The sequence below is a fragment of the Canis lupus genome, chromosome 3 (assembly GCF_011100685.1).
Source record: "Canis lupus familiaris isolate Mischka breed German Shepherd chromosome 3, alternate assembly UU_Cfam_GSD_1.0, whole genome shotgun sequence".
NCBI lineage: Eukaryota > Metazoa > Chordata > Mammalia > Carnivora > Canidae > Canis > Canis lupus.
Window position 1 is genome coordinate 41,902,519 of NC_049224.1, and position 23,908 is coordinate 41,926,426.

The 23,908-nt window shown below is 39.5% G+C and overlaps 1 protein-coding gene and 1 long non-coding RNA gene across 12 annotated transcripts in view; one reads left to right on the plus strand and one right to left on the minus strand.

Moving 5' to 3' along the window:
* TTC23 (tetratricopeptide repeat domain 23) overlaps positions 1-23,908 on the plus strand; it is a 96,285-nt gene that overhangs the window by 21,584 nt on the left and 50,793 nt on the right. For all 11 annotated transcript variants that reach the window (XR_005356928.1, XM_038532704.1, XM_038532702.1 and 8 more), the window contains exons 3-5: positions 3,420-3,543; positions 6,420-6,570; positions 6,760-6,885. Coding sequence is in view for 10 of the 11 variants with exons in the window: in XM_038532704.1 (XP_038388632.1) it covers positions 3,420-3,543; positions 6,420-6,570; positions 6,760-6,885 (401 nt within the window). In the remaining variant the exon portion in view is untranslated. The remainder of the gene's footprint in view (positions 1-3,419; positions 3,544-6,419; positions 6,571-6,759; positions 6,886-23,908) is intronic.
* Positions 1-23,908, minus strand: part of LOC111095197 — a 67,358-nt gene that overhangs the window by 11,088 nt on the left and 32,362 nt on the right. The window lies entirely within an intron of this gene.

A 23,908-nucleotide genomic window follows, 5' to 3' on the forward strand; every position in this document is an offset into this window, starting at 1 on the left:
TCATACAGTATCTGTGATTTCCTTCTGATACATGGTTGAATAATATTCCATCATATATTCAATGTCATTCAATGTTTTCTTTATTCATTCATCCATCCTTGGACTCTTGAGTTGTTTCCATGGAATACAGGCTTTAATGACATAGGACAGGAAATGAGATTGATTATAGAAGGAGCTAGGGCCCAGAGGGTATTTAATGCCCAGAGAAAAAGTTTAGATTTTCTCCTAAAAGTGTTGGAAACTATCATAGGATGACAAGTAGGAGTGCCATGAGCAGGTTTGAGTTTCTGGAATGGTTACTCACATAGCTGAGTGGAGGATGGGTGAGGAAGGAGCAAAACTGGAGAAGGCGCCCCAGTTCAGAGGATATTTAAAATAATCCCAGCAAGGGGGCACCTAGGTGGCTCAGTTGGTTGAGAATCCAACTCTTGATTTTGGCTCAGGTCCTGGGATCAAGTCCCTCATCAGGCTCCTTGCTTGGTGGGAAGTCTGCTGGAGATTCTCTCTCCCTCTCCCACTGCCCCCCCCATCTCTCTCTCTCTCTCTCTCTCTCTCTCTCTCTCTCTCTCTCTCTTTCTCTCTCAAATAAATAAAACTTAAAAAAATAATCTCAGCCAGGAATTGTAACAGCCTGAACTACAGCAGAGGCAATAGAGATGCTAAGATCAGACAGGAATTTGGAAATGTGAACCAGTGGGACCTGGTAACTGAGGGGACATAAGGGTTGTAGTGGCAAGAGCCAATCAGAGTGGGTGTATGCAATCCGTGATTTAGGTCTCAGCCAGCTTGGGTGACTGGAAGCTTGCCAGTTCCTTTGCCACTGTAATGAATACAGGAGGAAGAACAGGATTATGGAGAGGAGACATGAATTTGGTTCTAAATGTGTGCTTATTCATTATGCAACAGATATTTATTCAGTACCCACTATATGTCAGGGTCTGTGCTAGGTAGGCATTAGGCTGGCAGCCTCTCTCAACCACAGGTCTGCAAGAGAATTAAACCTGAATGCCTCAAGGCATTTAACGTCCATAAAGAAGTAACTTCTCTTCTATGGATCTAGAATGGTACTAAATTATTTTCTGTGTTCTGGAGTTCAGATGAGGAACCCCTGGTTACAGTGGTGAACAACATAGACAGGTTGAAGGCCTTGTGGAGCTGAGGGGTTATCGGCATTATAAATAAACTAGCAAGCCCAGGGTTGTGTCAAGTGCTATTAGGGAAAGAGTGGGCCTGTCTGTAAAGAGGCAGCATATGAGCTGAGACCTTAAGAAGTGAAGGAGCCAGCATGGAGAAGCTAAAGGAAGGGTTCTATGGAGAGGGAATAGCACATGTAAAATCTATGAGGAGGGCATGAATGTGACATGTTTGAAGTGAAAGAGGAAGCCGTGGTCTGACATGAAATGTCAGGAGAGACAAGGAGTTCACTTAGAACCTTGCAGGTCTCCATCTAAGTGCCCTGGAGACCTTAAAAGTATTTTCAAGAAAGTATTAACATGATGTAACTGTTTTTTTAAAATATCCATTCTTTTCTACTTTTTTATTTTAAAATATTTCAGACTTACAGAAAAGTCTACAAGATTCACCAATTGTTTTTTGTTTGTTTGTTTGTTTAGATTCACCAATTGTTAATGTTTGCTTTATTGCTTTACTTCTCTGTGTACATATCATTATTTTTCTCAACTACCTGAAAGTAAATTCCAGATATTATGATCCTTTACCCCTGAATATCTTAGAGGAAACTCTAGGTAACCACAGTACAGTGGTTTAAGTAGGAAACTAATATTAGTACAATATTATCATCTAATCTACAAACCTTATCTATATTTCTCAAATTATCTCAATAATGTCTTTGGCAGAAAAAAACATCTGACAGATCCATGCTCTGCTCCATAAATGCCAAGATGGCGCACTCCTATGGTTGACTGATATCAGCTATTGGTGCCTTTCTGCATGGGCACCACTTAGGTTTCCTCATGGCATGGTGGTTAGGTTACTAGTTACTAGTTTGCTAGGACTATGATAACAAAATACCCCAGACTGGGTGGCTTCACCAGCAGAAGTTTATTTTCTCAGAGTTCTAGTGGCTACAAGTTCAAGATCAAAGTGTTGGCAGAGTTGATGTCACTTGGAGGCTTAGCTATCAGAGGATGTTCCCTCGCTGTCCCAACAAGTTCTTTTTTTGCACGTGCCCCTCCCTGGTGTCTCTTCCTCTTTTTTCTTTTCTTTTGTTTTTTTAAGATTTCGTGTATTTATTTATTTGACACAGAGAGAGAGCACAAGTAGGCAGAGCGGCAGGCAGAGGGATAGGGAGAAGCAGACTCCCTAACCTGAGCAGGGTGTCCAATGTGGGGCTTGATCCCAGGACCTTGGAGTCATGACCTGAGCTGAGGGCAGAAGCTTAACTGACAGCTACCCAGGCACCCCTCTCTTCCTCTTCTTATAAGGACATCAGTCATACTGGATTAGGGCCATACCCTAATAGCCTCATCTCAACTTATGTCTTTAAAGACCTTCTCTGCATATACTATCACATTCTGAAGTACTTGGGCCTCCAACATTTGAATTTGGGGGGTGGTAGGCACACAATTCAGCCCATAATGGGTTGTAAATGGAAACAGAAAATGGAAGCCTCTAGTTCCTTAAGACCTAGGGGACCCAAAACTGGCACCGCATCATATCTTCCATATTCCATCAGCCAGTCACAAAGCCCAGATTAAAAAAAAAGGAGACATAGACCCCTACCACTGGACAGAAAGAATCAAAGAATTCTGGAGCTATATTTTAAAGCTACCAGCCTTGCTTTAAGTGTATTGCTGCTCTGAGCTGACCTGGAGCTGGAAATGCCAGGTCCCTGTTCTCTTGATCCTGACATTGAATATAAATGGACTTCTGATTCCTTTAATGAAATCTCTTTGTCAGTCCTGCCAACCTCATTGCTGTGCTGATATCCTAGGCTGCTAAGAAAGGTATATGAATTGAGAACTAGCAAGTGTTATTTGAAAACCCACTACCAAGTTGCCCACGGGTGCCTAAATGTGTGGTAGCCATTCATAGCTGAGCAGCTGGAAAAAAACTAGGGAATGGTTACAAGTCTGCTCTGCTTTTTCCATGTCTTCTTTATTTATAATATTTTTCATAATGTACTACAAATTTAAATGTTTTATAAACATAAGTATACTATAAATTTTACTTGTTTCTGCCATTTATCGTCTCTCTCACCCCAGATAAACAGCCAACTGCCTCACAGAGATCTTTATCCATTTTGTTCTCAAATGTTATCCCAAATGCTTACAACCATGTCCAGCACATAGTAGGCACTCAGGAAATACACGCTGGATAAAAGTACAGTGGACTTTGTGCTTTTCAACTCTGTGTTTTCAGTTGTCTAACTGGTAAAGCCCATTTTCTTTCCGTCACAGCATAAAGAGGCTGTCCATGAGCTTGTGCGCTGCATTGCACTAACGAGAATTTGCTATGGTGACTCCCATTGGAAACTAGCAGAGGCACATATTAATCTGGCTCAAGGCTACCTCCAGCTGAAAGGTGAGTTCATCTTGGATGGGGAAGATCAGTCCATTGGTTTCTGCACTTTCATGCAAATTTGACTCTAGAAGTCAAATTTAACTAGAAGGATTAAGTTTTCTTGAATATTCTCATGTCCACACATTGAAGAGCCATCTCCTTTCAGAAAGTCCATAAGATTTTTCATTTGACATATAAAAAAGAGAAGGACGATTTTAGCCCTTTGGATGGCTTTGGCAGACCCTTTTTATGATCTTAAAAGTAGGGTTCTTAGGAGAGAATGTGTTAGCTTTGAAAGCATTGTAGAAGGGGCCCAAGGTATGGAGTAGGGACCTGAAGTAGGATCCATTCACATTTGTTTTGAGGGAGAATCTCTTGGCTGTAAGTGACCCCACCCCTCACTCCCAAAAAAATACATAAGTAAGAGACTAAATCAAGTTGGCAGTGAACAGAAGGTAATGTATTGGTTCATATAGCTTGAAAAGCCAAGGATAAAACTTGCTTGTAGACTTAGCCAGATCCAGGTATTCAAACAATGTTATCAGTTTTGTGTTTCTCTCTTCTCCCACCACTGGGCTCTGTTTCTGTCTCTGTGGACTTTATTCTTACCCAAGCTTTGCCTACATGGCAGCGGTAAGGCTTGCAGAAAGAAGCTTTAAACTTCCCTCATCAGCATTCCCAGGAAAGAAAGAACATTTTCCACCCAAATCTCAGGATTTGGGGATTCTAATTGGGCTGACCTGGATGATATGTCAAAGGCAAGGAATGGTCTGATTGGCTTGATCTGCCTTTTGGCTCCACTAGATCCTAAGAGACAGGCTGACTTTGGCTAACTCACGTAGATTGGGTGTGGGGGGGGGGGGGTCAGGTGTCCCCAAAAGAAAACAGAGGAAGGGGATGGATGCAGGGAAGGCAAAAACAACAGGATATCATGTCTTCTTTTTTCTGATGGGCATCCCAGGACTAGGTGTACAAGAGTACATCTCTGTACTCCTTTCTTCAACTGAAAAGCAATGATAAGGTTGATGGTGGTACCTAACCTCCCAGGACTGGTCCAGAGAATACATAAAATTACAGAAAGTGGAAAACACCACCATGCTTAGCACAGAATTGCCTCTTAATAAATATGGCTAAATCTGATTATCGACTGATCCCACCTATTAGATCAAAGACTGTTGGAGCCAGAGGGGACCCTGGAGATCATCTAGTTTCGAACTTCCCCTTCCACTAGAAGGAACATCCCCTTCCTATATTTTTACTTTTAGATTCAGAATGAATGAGTGAATTGAAACAGTTTGCTTCAGTAATATATATATAGAAGTAGATGATTTGAGACTCAGACCTAGGATTTTGGATGCCAGCACCAGTGGCCTGGCATCTGGGATTTCAAAGGATGCTTTTCTTCCACAGCCTGCTACCTTTCTGCATGATAGTCTTTATTTCTCAATTTAAAGTAAAAGAAACATCTACTTTTTATAGAAGCCTTACTGAATGTCAGGTACCGTGCTGTCTCCCATTTTCTCATTCATTCTTCATCATAATCCTACAAGGAGGGTAATATTATCATCCTTGTTTATAGTTGAAGAAGCTGAAGCCAACGTTTCAGAGTAAGTAGTGGTTCAGGGAACTCATTCTGGGAAGTTTGATATCAGAGCCAGTGCTCTTGATCCTCAACCCATGCTACCTCCGATAGACTGAGTTCCTTGAGGGGATGTACCAAAGTTGATAATACAGTGCACCATTATCTTTTGTAATATCTCATGTGTAATTGGCACTAAGAAATTTCTGGTAGGTTGTTTAAATGTGTGCTTTGAAAAAATTAGACGAAATTCTCTGAAGTAATGAGTACTGGGTATTGTACGCAACTGATGAATCACTACATTCTACCTCTGAAACTAATCATACAGTATATGTTAATTAAGTTGAATTTAAATTAAAAATTAAACAAAAAAATTAGACAAAATTTTCTAAGAGTTCCCACATGAAGAACATACCCTGGATTTTCCCCATTAGAAAATATATTCTTCTGTTTTATAGATGCAGGAACAGAATTGGTTTCGTATTTTGGAAGCTTTTTTTTAGAGATTTGAGATAAAATTTCATATAATGGAAAAACATAAGACTAGAATTGTATGGATGTGGGTGGAAGAGAGGACATCAGTGTCGGGGAGGAGGATAGAGTATGGGGAAGTGAAAAGCCCTGAAACCTAACTGTGACCCCCCACTGTTACCCTTACCACAAATTAATAAGCCCATGGAAGAACCCAAGAATGCACTGGGGAATTAGTTCTTGTTAGGGATTATTTTTCTCATTTTTGTTCCATTTTGATTCGTATTAGTCAATAACCTTTTGGGAATAAGAGATTGGAGCATGTCAGTTCATTCTGTCATTGGAATTGCGTTTGTAAGTTTTTGTAGATATCATTGTATTTGTATTACATTAAAATAAGTCTCTGAAGTTATGATTATGGATAGATAAGCAGAAGATTCAGAATTTTTAGTATTTCAGTAAGATTGCTGTCACAAAGCCAGAATTAAAATTCACGAATATCCTATTTCCTGCCCAGAATGCTATAGTCCTTGCATTCCATTTTTTTTCTTATAATTATTTAGAACATATTTTATATCTGATATTGGGGAGGTTTCAAAGTTGTTCAATTCCCACTCATTCTGTTTATTTCTAGAAAGACCATTTGGGGAAAAACTTGAGTACTAGATGTAAACTACTTCTTTGGTTTTTATAGTCCAGACAGTATTTCATGCTACCCTGATACTTCTCTGTGTGTTATTTGCCAATACATGAAGGAGACCTCATTGGATTTCCTAGCCACAGATAACTATATTCTTGTCCTGCTGACATGAAAGAGAAACTGAAACCTCTTTTTCTTTGTCCACAGGACTGTCCTTGCAAGCGAAACAACATGCAGAAAAAGCCAAAGAAATCCTTACGAACTCCCTCATGCCTCCCTATAACGACAATACAGATGTTTTTAAGTGTTCGATTGAGCTATTCCATACCATGGGGAGAGCCTTACTCTCCCTCCAGAAGTATCCTTTTGTTTCTCATCTTTACACGTAGAAATGCCATCCATAATGCTTATATTTCATTATCAAGACCAAATCAAAAGGTGACAGATGGCTTAGGAAGGGGAATAGGAACCTTAAGAGCCAAGGATGTCTAGGAACTGGGGTCCCAGAGTCTAGAACCATGTGTGAAGTTTCCTAAACACAGTCCAGATTCAAGGAAGCTTCAGAGAATTTGTCAAAGGCAGAGAGACTTGCAAAGGAGCTGCTGCAGTGTGGAAGGATTATAAAGGAGGAGTGGATAGAAATTCAAGCACGGATCAAATTGTCATCTGCACAGTAAGTTTCTGGTTTAGGGCATTTCGAATACATGATGGCCAGAGATTATCTGCCAGAAGAATCTGTCTTCAGGCAGATGGTACTTCTCTGTGATGCTGTGTCCATGGCTTCTCCATGGCCATTGTCCAGAAGCAAAAGAGGACCATGCTCATCACAGCAGCTACAACCAAGTCACATACATTAGTGACACCATTCACTAAATGTGGTGCTGACACATTCACCCCTGGGTCCTAGAGTTCTGACGTCATTCTCTTGACTTTGTATCTCTCACCTGCTCTCCTGAATTTAAATCACCATGTGTTTCATACCACAGAGAGGTAGAAGATATTTGTGATACACATAACTGGCAAAGAGCTCACATCTAGAATCTGTAAAGAACTCCTTTTTATCAGTAAAACAAAGACAACTGAATAGAAAAGCGGGCAAGAGACTGCACCCACCACCACCACCCCAAAAAAAGATGCCACATAGCTAATAAACATATTAAAGGCTCCGTCTCATCAGTCATCAGGGAAAAGAAAGTTAAAATTATGAGCTACTATTACATCTCTACTATAATGGCTAATTTTTTTTTAAAAAGACTAATAATATCAAGTGTTGGTCAGGATGCCATGATCTTATATGCTTTCTCATGTGTTGTGGTTTGGAATATATTTGGCATAACTACTTTAGAAAACTGGCTTTTCTTCAAAACTTGAATGTTTGTCTATGACACAGCAGTATCACTCCCAAATTTAAGAGAAATGCACACATGCGTTCACAATAGACACAGCCAAGAATGTCCAGGCTACTATTTGTAATAGCCAAGAATCAGAAACCACCCAACTGTTCATCAGAAGCAGAATACATGAAATTGTGATCTGTTCTTACAAAGAAAATGATCAGACTATTCCTTGGCTTCTCATCGTGGATGACTCTCACAAACCTAAGGCATAGTGCACGAAGCCACACCCAAGGGAATTCATATGTAATGATTCCATTTAGTAATGAGAGGAGGAAGAGAGTAATCTCTGAGAGGGCCTGCCGGTCTAGAATTTCTTCCTGCCCAGAAGTAGGTATTCTGCTTGCACTGTAAGACAGGAAATAAGCAAATCAGAGGTCCAAGATCTGATATTTTCTGCATCCGTTGAAACCTAATAATGTTATGAGAACTCGGTGTCCAGCCCTGTTGCTGCAAAAAAGAGGGTAAACCATCCTCTGCCAGAGAGTGGCCCATCCTCTGATTCTTTCCAAATTAGCAGTACCCAATCTTGCCAGCAGATGGCGTGCCTCATACACATCTGCGAGAATACCCAGCAAGAGTGGAAGGGAATGTTCCCAGCTGTCCTGCAAAGTTATTTTGTGTTTAGCTGAGTTGTTCTAAACTGCCACTTCTTTACGTCCTGGTTCTTCACAGTGTCATAGTCACTGGAACTTGCATGTTTAAACTGCATAGTTTTCTTTTGATCACTCTGCTTCGTTTCCTCCTTGAATTGTGAATATTTTGCCCAAACGGGTCTGTTTTAGAAACTATGAGGCTTTGTTTTTGTTCATTTCTATTTATGTTCACAACCACAAGGGCCTTTTCTTTTTCCAGGTCTTGGTAGTACAAGACCAGGATGATTTTTCACGCCGCTCTCACGGGATTTGTGTTCCTCTTAAAAGGGTATCTTTCATGCATCCTCTTCCTCCTTCTGCCTCGCCTTTTATGGTGCCCATCAGGCCAAGCCAGTTCTTTTCTCCTTGAGCTGACAGATAAATGCTGCCGGGTGACTCATGCTCCATGCCTTCTATCCGTAAGTGTGGGCTGAAGCTTTGTCCCTTCTACCTGCCCTCCTTTTTCCAGTACTACTACCTATTCACTAATTATTAATTAACTTTGGAGAGTAAATCCAAAACACATTCCTGAGCACCCCCTTGCTTTTTTACGTGTGATAAACTCACTAGTGAAAATGGACAACTGCTTCCCCTGTCTTAGGAATTATTTTCTACCCTGGTTACTGCTGCTCCAGAATGTGTGACCTATCAAGGCTCTCCCTAGGACTGTGTGACGTGTCATCTTTGGAGTCTTCCACAGCTTGCTCAGTGAGCACGTGGCCTGGCGTTGCTGTGCTGACTAGCTCTCAGCGTACTTGTGATAACTAGAGCATCAACAGGGTATCTCCTGTATCTCCAAGGAATGTGACATTGTGTATAGCCAACAGTGTGGGCTTTAGAGTCAGGTAGCCCCATATTCAAATCAGCATCCATTCTACCCTCCCAGCTGTAAGACTGTGGGCAAGTCCCCTACTCTGCTCTCCTGTTAAGGTGGGAACGATCAGAACTCCAAGGTTTGCTGCGGTGATGAAATAGACCCCACATTAAAGCATCTGGGTACATGGTAAACTCCTTTCTAAAGATTTTATTTATTTATTTATTTTTGTTTATTTATTTATTTTTAGAGAGAGTGCTGATGCACATACCAGCAGGGGAAGGGGAGGCTGGTGCAGGGAGGAGAGGTTGGAGGGGGGGCAGGAGGAGGGACAGAGGGAGAGAAGAGAGAGAATGCTAAGGAGACAACATGGCCAGCATGGAGGGGAAGTAGGGCTGCATCTCATGACCTTGAGATCATGACCCAAGCTGAAATCAAGAGTTGGTCACCCAACCGATTGAGCCATCCAGATGCCCCACGATTTTTTTTTAAGTAATATCTACACCCACCATGGGACTCGAACTTGTGATCCCAAAATCAGGACTCACATGCTCTACAGACCGAGCAGTCAGGCACCCCGGTAGACCCTTTTTAAAAAGTAGTTATTATTATAGTTACTATCCATTTAAACATTTCTTTTTGTATGGTTTCACCCTGGAAATGATTTGATTTTAAAGCATGTGCTTATACTGCATGCTAAGATTCCGTACTTCAGGACTGCCCCTAGCATGCAATATTCTCTTCTATTCTTGTCCTGTGACTTGGGAAAAGCTAAGCACTCCCTGTCTTTGCTTTTGTGAACCGCTTAAGCTAAAATTGATAGTCTTCTGTTTTCATTTTTAAGCTTGACTTTGTTTCTTTGTCTTGCTTCTACTTGATCCATTATGGTGGTAAGATTTGGAAAGTGAGTCTAACATAAGGTTTCCCAAGAGGAAAGGAGATAAGGAAGGTTTCTCCCTTGGCTGATACTTTCTAGAAAGAAGTAGAAGGTAATGGAATAAACGATGGGGCAACGTGTCTATCTACCTGCTGCTACCTCACTGGGATGCTAAAATTCGACTTAGTTCCAGGTGCTTCCCCTTAAAGCATCCACCAATGGCTTTTATTGAGAATTTTTGATACTTCAGTAATCACAAAATTTACTATTTTGCTTTTAGATCTACAGTGTTCAGGGGCACTTGAGCGGCTCAGGGGTTGAGCATCTGTCTTTGACTCAGGTCATGGTTCTGGGGTTCTGGGATCAAGTCCCACATCAGGCTCCCCATAGGGAGCCTGCTTCTCCCTCTGCCTATGTCTCTGCCTCTCTCTGTGTGTCCCCATGAATAAATAAAATCTTAAAAAAAAAAAAATCCTACAGTATTCAAACTAGTAATCTCCAAATTTTGCTTTCAGGACTCGGGTTTTTTTTTGTTTGTTTGTTTTGCTTTTTAAGTTCATACCACCTGGAGATCCTTGGTGTCTAAGCTTGTACCTCTGTAGATGTGTTTCTTTAAAGACTCATCTTCTCTGCCTCTCTTTTTTGGGGTATAAAGGCTCTGATGAATGCTTGTGTATTCTAAGCCCTGCTTCTTCCTCTCCTCCTCTGGGAAATGCCCTGCTTTTCTCCAGAAGAGATATTTCTCCTGTCCGCTCCTCCCATGGGACACTATTTGTCTGGCATGCCTTATGCTCGCTTAACAAAGAAGGAAATGATTTATTTTTTTCTGGTGCTCTTCTTCATCCAATGTTACTTTGATTAAAGAAATGCTCTTCCCTTACACACAATCTGTTTTTTTAAAAATCATTTTTTTTTAAATGTGAAGAAGTATGCCCCAAGCATGGCACAGATTACCTTCATATACTTTATCTGATTTCTATTCCTTGAATCTCCTAAAGCTTTAAATTTCAGAGCACTATATTTTTGTCTTTCCCTTTCTGACACTACAGGGTTATAATACACATTTCCTTTAAAAACTACAAATAATAACAATGGTTTTAGATAACCACACCAGCTACTAACTCTTGGCTACCTTCTGGGTCAGGCTGTTGTGAAGCGCCTTTTAGACTTTGTCTCCTTTAGTCCTATGGGCTGGGTGCTCTTTGTAGTACCATTTTCAAATGGAGCAACCAAGGAGAAGGAAGGGAGGTCATTCCTCAGGGTCATATCGCTGGGAACACAGCCAGTTCTACCAAACTCGAGTGTCTGGGCTCCTTACCATGGCACAGATACATTCGCTGGTGCAGAATGAAGACCTGAGAATACCCTCTACAGAGCAAAGCCTTTCCTGTGTGTGCCAGAGGGTAGATAAAGAGACCCACGTGTAAGCCTTTTCTCACTTTGACTGTAGAAAATCCCACTTGTCTTTTTTCTGGATTGATTTCTCATCAGATTTCGATTATCAGCAACCTTCCCACAAAGGCTTTGCTTTTCATTGTTGCTCCATATTCTTGCCAAATTCCAGAGCTTTTATTTTTTTAAAGATTTTATTTATTTATTTGAGAGAGAGGGAACATGAGTGGAGGGAGAGGCAGATGCAGAGTGAGAGGGAGAAGCAGACTCCCTGATGAGCAAGGAGCCTGATGTGGGACTCAATCTCAGGATCCTGGGCTCAGTCCCAGCACTCGGGGATCATGACCTCAGCTGAAGGCAGACTCTTAACGAACTGAGCCACCTAGACACTCCCAAATTCCAGAGCTTTTAAAAAGAAACTGTTGTCTTAGTAATACCAGAGAGATTGCATTCGTTTGTGGCCTGTTAAAACAAGTCTCCATCCCTGTGAGATCTTCTGAAGCCCATCTGAAATGAGATAGTGTCTCATCACGTGCTCTGGAGAATTACTGTGGATGTATTTTCATTCAATAAAATATGTTGTGGTTGAAGTTGTGAACCTGCCAAATTAACATACTGCTACATTCTGTTGTTCAAAACTCTCTATCTTTTTATCTGTCTGGTGTTTCCTGAAGCTGCCTAAACATTTTATGGGCACACTAGACAATAAATCCTCAAAGCATTCCCAGCAGGCAGATAGAAATGGAAAGGAGAAAATGTTGCCATCCCAAACATTACACACAAGCAAATGGAGACAGATGAGATTATCTGAAATTGGCTGATGCTGTGAGTTGGTGGAGGTAAGGCCATCATTTAGGCATTCCCTGATAGAGTGCCCCCTCTGTTCCTTCTTTATTACATATATTGTGAAGCTAAAGTAATTTAATTTTCTATTTTGTCTTTTCTTTTACATGAACAGCATACTCTTGATGAGCTCCGGAAGGCTCATTGTAGATGACATTAGCTTGATAAGTCTCCATTTCTGGCAGTTGTGTGGGTGCCAGGACCCTGGGACAGAGCCCTAGAACAAGCTTCATTCTTTGCACACACTAAACAAGAGAGGGTTGTATTTGTTCATCTTTTGAACAGTATAAAAGTATAGATATTGTTACATAAATACATACACACTCCCAAACTTATGAAATAGGACATTTCAGATACATGGAGGCCTGTTCTGTGTTCTTCCCAATCCCCTTTTCTTACCATCCCCCACATTATAGGCAATTATTATGCTTAATTTAGTGTTTTTCATTCCTTTGAATGTGTATTTATATTATATAAATATACATATAAATATACATATTCATGTATATATATGTACATGAAAATGTATAGTATCATTTCTCATCTTTAAAACTTTCTATGTGTATTTCCTTCTGTAGCTTGCTTTCCCCCAATTACATTTGTATTTTTGAGAGATATCCGTGTCACCTGTTGCATGTATCTCTAGTCTCTTCATTTTATTTTTATTTTTATCGTGGAGCTTGAACTCACAATCCTGAAATCATGACCTGAGCCAAAATCAAGAGGCAGAGGCTTAACTGACTGAGCCACTATATGCCTTTCTAGTCCTTTCATTTTAAGCCTACACATTGTGTTTTATCCGTCTGACTTCCCCCTAACTTAATCATCAGTGTTCACAGAGCAGACATGTAAATTCAATGGGATGAAATTCCAGTTTCACTCTTGTACTGTCTCTTTGGGCACACGTTCAAGATTATCCCTGAGGTCTATGCCCAGGAGTAGAATTGCTTACTTGACAAATACCCGCATTCTCAACTTGACCAAGTTTACCAAACACCAATTTATACTCTTGCCAGTAGGATATGGAAATTCCCCTTACTTTATACTTTACCAACACTCGATACTGTTACATTTCTTATCTGTGCCAATCATGTGATTCCTTTAACTGCATTTCCCTAATAGCGAGGTTGATCATCTTTTCATATGTTTGATGGACATTTGGAATTCCTGTTGTTTTTTATTTGTATCTTTTACTTATTTTTTAGTTGGACTATTTATATTTTTTCTTAGTAATTTGTAGACATTATTCATATTTCTGACAAGTTATTTGCTGCTTCCATATATTGTATGTACTCCCAGGATGTAGTTTGGGCTTTTCACTTTCTTTTTGTGGATTTTTTATGAATAGGAGTTTTTATTTTTAAGGTGACTGCATTTACCCATCTTTTCTATGCTGATGTATATTTTTTGTATCTTGTTTAAAAAAATCCTTCTCTACCCAAAGTCATGGAATTACTTTTTCTTATATTTTTCTCTCAAACATATCCAAGTTTTGCTTTTTAAATTTAGGCCTGTCTAATCCACTTAGAACTTTCATGTAAATAGTGTGAGTGATCTAATTTTTTACCCTCTGTGGATGACCTAAGTGAGGAGATAAGTTGTTTTAGCTATAAGAGAAAGAAGTACTCAGGGTCTGAAGAATTCAGTAGTTAGAAACTTGAAGCAAATAATAGGCTGAGAAAATCTTTTAAGTTTAGAGTGTTCAGAAATGGCAACAGGTCACTTTCAAGTATGGAAGCCTCTTGTGTGATCACATCTCCTCCGGGTTAGCACCCTGCCAAGTTCAGCTGGCTGGATGTCATTGGATTCGTGATGTGTGTGTGCTTTCATTTGGATATTCTTATATCAGAGGCAAAACTGTAGTCAGTGAAAGTCACGTGTTTGTTCCTATTGAATTTGCCTGCTTCTGGGTCTCCTCAGCAGATATTCAAATTAAATTTACAGGCAGGGAGATAATAGAAAGTGGGACTTGAATACAGCGTGATTAGAAAAAAGAAATGGTGCTCACATGTCTAAGTAGTGTTCTTCTATTAGGAGGCTGAAGGAAGAGATATTTCTGGCCCTGGAATTGGCAAGCAGAGGTTCCATATTAGTTTGCAAGGTCTTCCATAACAAAGTACCACCAATTAGGTGACTTGAACAACAGAAAGTTCTCTCATAGTACTGGAGGCTGGAAGTCATAGATAAGTGTTGACAGGATTGGTTCCTTCTAGTGACTGTGAGGGTGGATCTGTTCCAGGATTCTTTCCCAGCTTATGGTGGGTTCCTAGTAACCTTTGATGTCCATTGGCTTATAGATGCAATACCTCAATCTTGCCTTCATCTTCACATGGCCTTCTCCCTGTATGTATCTTTGTTTCCAAATGCCTTCTTTTGTAAGGACACCAGTCATATTAGATTAGGGATCCCCCCACTCTAGTATGATATATTCTTAACTAATATCTACAACAACCTTATTCCCAAATAAAGGCACATTCTCAAGTGCTGGAGGTGAGGATTTGAACCTAAGAATTTGGATAGGAGGACACAATTCAAACCGTAGTAGATTTCTACAAGGTTTCTTTTATTCCACCTTTTATAAAATGTCAACAACTTCCCCAAGCTTTCATTAGATCAATAGTCTACAATATTCTTGCTACCAAATCAATGTGAAAACATGTGCTTTTCTTTTGAAGATTTTAGTCCTAAACTTTATTCTGGAATCTATGAAAATTTAGGTATGAACTCTGTTGCCTCAGAGTCTCTAAGCTAATGGATTTGTGTTTGTAGGTTGTTTCCTCCTCCCTCCTTCCATCAGACAGCTGACACCCACTTTGTGTCAGATGCTGCAAGGTGTTGGGATGCCAAGACCAGTGAGGTAGCCTTGGACCCTGCCTTCATAGAGCCCAGCACTCAAGGGATTGGCACCGAGTTACCAGGCAGTTATATAGCATGGAGGGTGTTTCCTGAGCAGGGAAGGTTCACAGCTCAAGGAGAGAGCAGTAGGTTTTCACAGAGGCACCCAACCCAGCCTGGGATGTCGGGGGACAGAGCAGGGGTTAAGATGAGAAAGCCTAATACCCAAGCCACCATTTAAGGATGCAGTCACACTCAGGTGCCCACCCTGCACTTTCCTGCCCCTGAGAGTGTGTGCCACCTTAAATGGTGTGTCCTAGGTGTCTTTCTGGTCCCACCCTAGTCCTGGCCCTTGTAAGGGAAGCCTTCCTAAAGGAGGAGACTGCTAGGGTAAAACTAAAAGAGGAATAGTAATTAGAATGATGAATGGAAGTTTGCCAGGCAGAGATGGAAGAAGGAACGTTCCAGCTAGAAGGCTTAGCAAACACCCAGAAGAAAGATCCACGTGACACAAAGGCGGTGCTGACAGGAGGCTGGCATCAGGGAAGCCAGATGGGAAGATTTAGGTGACACTCAAGAGTCATCTGAATTCATTAAGTCCAAGGAAACTCAGGTCCCAGCAGAGCCACTGTCATCTCTGTGCTACCTTTGTATGTGGTTAGATAAGTGGATAGAGCCTTTGTGAGAATTGGGAAAGGTGCCATGTCTTCCAGGCAAACCTAGCTTTGTGCCTAAGCACCAGCTCACTAAGCAGAGTGTTGCCCCCTTGGGCAGATGTCCATCAGAACCTAGGAGCAGGAGTCTGTGGGTGCAAAGCCAGGCCCTGGAGGCAGGAGCTTGAGCTCTTTTGTGCTAGACCAGGACTCCCAAACCATGCCCCAGATGGCCTAGTGGGCAGCACTCAGCATGGCTGGGAATTGGACTTTCTATTCTAGCCCATCTTTGACACACTGAATTCTGCTCATCTGGATAACTTTAGGGGCTATATAGAACTTCCCTTTCTTCTATAACTCACCGGCACTCAAGCTAATTTCCTTAACCACAATTTATTGGCTTGAAACAATCAGCCAAAGGAAAAAGATTCCGGGTTTGTCACCAATGTCTGGATTCTTCCATTTTGCAGAGGTCATAATAGGAAATATATTAACATATTTAAACTCACAGAGTAATTGATTTACCAGAATACAACATTAAGAATAGTTTTCTATGGCTCTTTTCTCCATGAATTTCCTGCTTTCTCATTAGGATTATACTTTTCATAGACCTAGGCATTCCCCCAGGACACCCAGGCTTCGGAGCTCATCAGGAAACATGCTTATAGCCCCGAAAGATTAGAGTGAGGCCAGTAGCTCAGTGTCCAATTTATGGCCTCCTTGGGGAATGCCCATTGCTGAGTGTCAGGTGCAGTGGGACCCACAGCATTCTCTGCTCTCCTAATCCTCCACCCTAAAACAGATGAGTAGGATTGCCTAATCATGCAGGACCAATTTAAAGCCAAAGCACACACACCTTTTTCTGACCTCCTTTGTGCTGGTTAGATATGACTGGTTCAAGGATGATATGAAGAGAAAAATATTTTTATTTTTGCTTAACGTTACTACAATTATTTTTTAAACAAAAAAATACTAGCTCTATGGGTACCACTAAATCTCATCTATATTTAGCTTTGCTTCCAAATGTTCACAAGCTTTTTTATTTTTTTAAGATTTTATTTATTTATTCATGATAGAGAGAGGCAGAGACACAGGCAGAGGGAGAAGCAGGCTCCATGCAGGGAGCCCAAGGTGGGACTCGATCCCGGGACTCCAGGACCACACCCTGGGCTGAAGGCAGGCACTTAAACCACTGAGCCACCCAGGCTGCCCATTCACAAGCTTTTTTAAAGGACAGATTTATTGAAATATATTCAATGCTTTTCACTATATTAACAGGAGTTATGCAAGCCTTATCGAAATCATTTTGACTTTTTTATCCCATTAACAGTCTCTATTACCATCTTCTCCTAGCCCCTGATAACTACTAACCCACTGTCTCTCTCTTTGGATTTGTGTATTTGGGACATTTCCTATACATGGAATCATACAATGTATGACCTTTTGTGACTTGGCCTTTTTTTTTTCTTTTTCTTTTTTTAACAGTGTTTTATTAGTTTTAGATGTACAATATAGTGATTCAGCACTTCCATATACACCTGGTGCTCATCACAAGTGCACTCTTTAATCCCCATCACCTACTTTACCCGTCCCCCAAGCAACTCCCCCATGGCAACTATCAGTTTGTTAAGAGTCTTTTTTTTTTTTTTTTTTTTTTAATTTTAAGCAGGGCGGCCTGGGTGGCTCAGAGGTTTAGCGCCATCTTCAGTCCAGGATATGATCCTGGAGACCCAGGATCAAGTGCCACATCGGGCTCCCTACAGGGATCCTGCTTCTCCCTCTGCCTGTGTCTCTGCCTCTCTCTCTCTCTCTCTCTCTGTGTGTTTCTCTCATGAATAAATAAATAAAATCTTTTAAAAAAATTTTTTTAAGTAATCTCTACATCCACCATTGGACTTGAACTTAGAATCTTGAGATTGAGAGTTGCATGCTCTACCCACTGAGCAACCAGCACCTCAAGAGTCTGTTTCTTGATTTGTCTCTCTCTTTTTCCCTTTGTTCATTTGTTTTGTTTCTTAAATTCCATATATGAGTGAAATCATATGATATTTGTCTTTCTCCAACTCACTGATTTTGCTTAGCATTTTCATTATGCTCTCTAGTTCTATTCATGTCACTGCAAATAGCAAGATTTCATTCTTTTTTATGGCTGAATAATATTCTACTGTATAAATATACCACATTTATCAATTAGTGGACATTTGAGCTGCTTCCATAATTTGGCTATTGTAATTAATGCTACTATAAACATAGGGGTGCATGTATCCCTTTGAATTGGTGTTTTTGTATTCTTTGGGTTAATACCCAGTAGTGGGATTGCTTGATGGTAGGGTAATTTTATTTTTAACTTTTTGAAGAAACTCCATCCCATTTTCTACAGTGGTTATACCAGTTTGCATTTCCACGAGTGTTCCTTTTTTCCCACATCCTCACCAATTCTTGTTTCTTGTGTTGTTGATTTTAGCCATTTTGACCGGTGTGAGGTGGTATCTCATTGTGGTTTTGATTTGTATTTCCCTGTTGATTAATGATGGTGAACATCTTTTTATGTGTCTGTTGGCCATTCATATGTCTTTGGAGAAATGCTTGTTCATGTCTTCTGCCCATTTTGTAATTGGCTTATTCATTTTTTGACTGTTGTATCTTATAAAGTTCTTTATATATTTTGGCTACTAACCCTTTATTGGATATGTCATTTGCAAATATTCTCCCATTCCCTAGGTTGCCTTTTAGTTTTGTTGACTATTTTCTTCACTATCCAGAAGTTTTTATTTTGATGCAGTCCCAATGGTTTATTTTTGCTTTTGTTTCCCTTTCTTCAGGAGCCATATCTGGAAAGAAGTTGCTTTGGCCGATGTCAAAGAAATTACGGCCTGTGTTTTCTATTAGGATTTTTTTGGTTTCAGGTTCACATTTAGATCTTTAATCCGTTTTGAATTTGTTTTTGTGTATGGTGTAAGGTGTAAGAGAGTGGTCCAGTTTCATTCTCTCTCTTTTTTTAAAGATTTATTTATTTTATTGAGAGAGAGAGCATGCAAGCAGGGGGATGGGTAGAAGAAGGAGGAGAGTCTTAAGCAGACTCTGTAATAAATATGGAGCCCAACTTGGAGCTTGATCCCACAATGCTAATATCATGACCTGAGCCGAAACCAAGAGTCAGACGCTGAACTGACTGAGCCATGAAGGTGCCCCAGTTTTGTTCTTTTGCATGTTGCTGTCTCGTTTTCCCAACACTATTTGTTAAAAAGACTGTCTTGTTTTCCGTTGAATATTCTTTCCTGCTTTGAGAAGATTAATTGACCATACAGCTGTGGGTTTATTTCTGGGTTTTCTATCCTGTTCCATTGATCCATGTGTCTATTTCTGTGCCAGTACCACACTGTTTTGATTACTACAGCTTTATAATATAACTTTAAGTCTGGAATTGTGATGCCTCCAGCTTTGCTTTTCATTTTCAAGAATGCTTTGGCTATTCGGGGTCTTTTGTGGTTTTATACAAATTTTAGGATTGCTCTTGTTCAGTGGCATTTTGATAGGGACTGCTTTAAATGTGTAGATTGCTCTGGGAATTATAAACATGTTAACAATATTGTTCTTCCAATCCATGAGCATGGAATGTCTTTCCATTTCTTTGTGTTGTCTTCAGTTCCTTTCATCAGTATTCTATAGTTTTCAAGTATAAGTCTTTCATTTCTTTGGTTGGGTTTATCTCTCGGTATTTATTATTTTTGGTGCAGTTGTGAATGGGACTGTTAATTTCTATTTCTGCTGCTTCATTATTGGTGTATAGAAATGCAACACATTTCTGTACATTGATTTTGTATCCTGCGACTTTACTGAATTTGTCAGTTCTAGCAGTTTTTTGATGTGGTCTTTGGGTTTTCTATATAATGTTATCATGTCATCTGCAAATAGTGCAAGTTTTACTCCTTCCCTACTGATTTGGATACCTTTTGTTTCTTTTTGTTGTCTACTGCAGCTAGGACTTCCAGTGCTGTGTTAAATAAAAGTGATAAGAGTAGACATCTTTGTCCAGTGCTGTGTTAAATAAAAGTGGTGAGAGTGGACATCTTTGTCTGTTTCCTGACCTTGGGGAAAAAAAGCTCTCAGTTTTTTTCCATTAATGATGATTCTAACTGGGTTTTTCATATATGGCCTTTATTGTATTGAGCTCTGTTCCCTCTAAACCTGCTTTGTTGATTATTTTTATCATGAGTGGATGTTGTACTTTGTCAAATGTTTTCTTCTGAATCTATTGAAATTATCATCTGGTTCTTATCCATTCTTATTGATGTGATGTATCGTATTGATTGATATGCAAATATTGAATCACTCTTGCAGCCCAGGAATAAATCCTACTTAATTGTGGTGAATGATTTTTTAACATATTGTTGGATTTGGTTTTCTAGTGTTTTGTTGAGGATTTTTGCATCTGTGTTCATCAGGGATATTGGCCTATAGTTCTCTTTTATAGTGCAGTCTTTGATTTTGATATCAGGGTAATGCTGGCCTTGTAAAATGAATTTGGAAGTTTTCCCTCCTTTTCTATTCTTTGGAATCATTTTTTTAAAGATTTTATTCATTTATTCATGAGAGACACACAGAGAGAGGCAGAGACACAGGCAGAGGGAGAAGCAGGCTCCTTGTGGGGAGCCTGATATGGGACTCGATCCCAAGACCCCAGGATCATGTCCTGAGCCAAAGGCAGACATTCAATCACTGAGCCACCCAGACGTCCCTATTTTTTGGAATAGTTTGAGAAGAATAGGTATTAACTTTTCTTTAAATATATAGTAGAATTCACCTGTGAAGCCATCTGGTCCTGGACTTTTGTTTATTGGGAGTTTTTTGATTACTGATTCAGTTTCTTTGCTGGTTATTGGTCTGTTCAAAATTTCTATTTCTTTCTGTTTCAGTTTTAGTAATTTATGTGTTTCTAGGAACTTATCCATTTCTTCTAGGTTGTCCAACTTGTTGGCATATAGTTTTTCATAATATTCTCTTGTAATTATTTGTATTTCTTCTCTCACAATTGTAATTTTATTTATTTGAGTCCTTTCTCTTTTTTTCTTGATAAGTCTGGCTAGAAGTTTATCAATTTTATTGATTTCTTTCAAAGAACCAGTTCCTAGTTTCATTGATCTGTTCTGTTATTTTTTTAAATTTCTATATCATTAATTTCTGCTCTAATCTTTATTATTTCCTTCCTTCTGCTGGTTTTTAGTTTTGTTTGTTGTTCTTTTTCTAGTTCTTTTAGGCATAAGGTTAGGTTAGGTTGTATGTGACTGGTCTTTTTTTCATACTTTTTTCAAAGTTCATCCATGCTTTAAGGTTTATCAGTACTTCTTTTTGATGCTTGAGTAATATTTCACTTCATGGATATACCATATTTTATTTACTCATTGCTCAGAATGGATATTCCTTAGGGGACATTTAGGTTGTTTGTGCTTTTTGAGTCTTATGAGTAGTGCTGTTACTAACATTGTGTACAAGTTTTTATGTGGATATATGTCTTCATTTCTTTTGGGCATTTATGTAGGAGTGGAATTGCTGGGTCATACTGTAATTCTATGTTTAAACTTTTGAGATAAATAAATAAATAAATAAATAAATAAATAAATAAATAAATAAACAAACAAACAAACAAACAAACTTTTGAGGAACTGCCACTATTTTCCAAAGTAGCTGTACCATTTTATATTCCCACTAGCAGTACATAAGGGTTGCAATTTTTCCACATCCTTGTCAACACTTGTTACTATCTTTCTTTGTCATTATTATTATTTTTTTAAGATTTTATTTATTTATTCATGAGAGACATAGAGAGAGAGAGGCAGAGACACAGACAGAGGGAGAAGTAGGCTCCATGCAGGGAGCCCGACGTGGGACTCCATCTGGGTCTCCAGGATCACGCCCTGCGCTGAAGGCAGACGCTAAACCGCTAAACCGCTGAGCCACCCGGCTGCCCTCTTTGTCATTACTATAGCCACTGTCCTACTGGGTGTGAAGTGGCATCTCATTGTAGTTTTGATATGCATCTCCTTGATGATTAATGATAATGAATGTCTCCTTACATGCTTATTGATCATTTGTATATCTTTGGAGAATTGGCTATTTAGAAACTTTGCTCATCTTTAAATTGGGTTGTTTTTTTATTTTGTTGCAGGAGTTATTTATATATTCTGGATGCAAGTCCCTCCTCAGAAATATGATTGGTAAATATTTTCCACAAACCATTTTTTAAACTTCCTAAATAATACTATTTTTGAAGATGGGTGGCCAATTAAATCTGATATGACACCACTCAACCACTTAAAGTGATGTTACAGCATTCATTGCGATATTTTAATATATGATTAAGTGAAAGTAGCAAGCTCAAAAATGTTTTGATCCTTTTAAAAAATATTCATAAAAAATCATCTGGAAGTATATATATCAAGTTGTACAACACTCAGCTTTGCATATTGAAAATATATATTATATACATATATTTCTGTATCTTTTCTTTTGATGAAGAATATGTATTTTATAATAAATTATTCTCAAATCTTTTAAAAGCTCAGCTGGATAAGAAAATGCCTGCCTCACTGGCACATGAGTTTGACTGATTATGCTTATTATTTGGACTTTACAAAATCTTAGTGGGTGAGTGTGAGACCATGGTAGAGCTCATTTCAACAGAAGAACAACCCAAGACTGTAGTGCTCAGTTCCATATAGACTAGTGGTTGAGAGGGGTAAAAGGTATGATGATGTATAGGCCAATCTGTATGACATACCAATCTGTATGACATACCAATCTGTATGACTTGCCTCAGTTTGCAAAGCATTTCAGACATTTTCCTTGGTTCTCACAACAACCCTATTGGATACCAGTGTTGAGATGAGAAAGCCAGGATTCAGAGACATTTTGTCCTTGCACAAGGCTCTGTGGCCTGGTCCACAAGGATGCTCAAACTACAGTTTAGGGGGTGCCTGAGTGGCTCAGTCAGTCGAGCATCCAACTCTGATGTCGGCTTAGGTCATGATCTCAGGCTCCGCACTGGGCGTGGAACTACTAGAATTCTCGCTCTCCCTCTCTACTGCTTGCAAGGTCTCTCTCTCTCTTAAAAACAAAACAAAAACAAACAAACAAAAAAATCCCTACAGTTTAGGTTTTATGCTCCTGCTATAGTACTTATAACTGATGGTCCTGCCTTTCATCCTGTGTTTTGTTTTGTTTTTTATAAATTTGTCTCCAAGGGTCAGGTATCTGAAGGATGACTTTCTGGAGTGATATGCTGTACTTTTGCCTAAGAAAGTAGGTAAATGGCTACAAGTTATCCTCTTACAGACTCTCAAATACTTTTCTTTCACGCTCTATCTCAGGAAAGGAACAATTGTTGTTATATGAATTAACTTGTGCCTTGTTATTGTTTACTTTTTTTTTTGCATTTATAAGCTTGATTACTAAGCTTTGAATATTGCTGTCTTTAAAAGCTGTTGCTCATGGGATGCCTGGGTGGCTCAGTGGTTAAACATCTGCCTTTGGCTCAGGACATGATCCTGAGGTCCTGGAATCAAGTCCTGCATTGGGCTCCCCACAGGGACCCTGCTTCTCCCTCTGCTTATGTCTCTGCCTCCCTCTGTGTCTCTCATGAATAAATAAAAACTTAAAAAAAAAAAAAAGCTGTTGCTCAAATGAAGTCATCTTGGCATTTGTATTTGCTCTATTACCCTTCTATGATTTTTACAGCAGCCTTGCAAACAAAAGACCTATTATTTCCTTGGCACATGCTTCATTATTTATGAACATGAGAAAGGAAGAAGATGGCTTTTTCCCTTTGCTCAAATATTTGTGCCATTGTTGGAGTTTTCTAGGCTAAATTAGATAGAAAAATATCTGAAGTCATTTTGAAAGTGTGTAGCTTTCTCTAGATTCTAGAGCAGAGGTTGGCAAACTTATTCTGTAAAGGCCCAGACTTTGTGTTTGTTGCAGCTACTCACCTCTGCCATTCTAGTGCAAAAGCAGCCATAGACAAAGTGTAAACAAGTGGGTGTGGCTGTGTGCCAATAAAACTTTATTTACAAAAATAGCAGATTTGTTGCATAGGCCATAGTTTGCTGACTCCTGTTTTCAATTATTCTGAAACATTTGTCGACCAGGAATCTAATTTTTTGGCTGAGTGATTTGTTATCAGCCATATGTTTCAAAGCCTCTTTCTATCACCAAAGATGCTAATGGGTTTTCTCTTCAAAAACAAAATATGATACT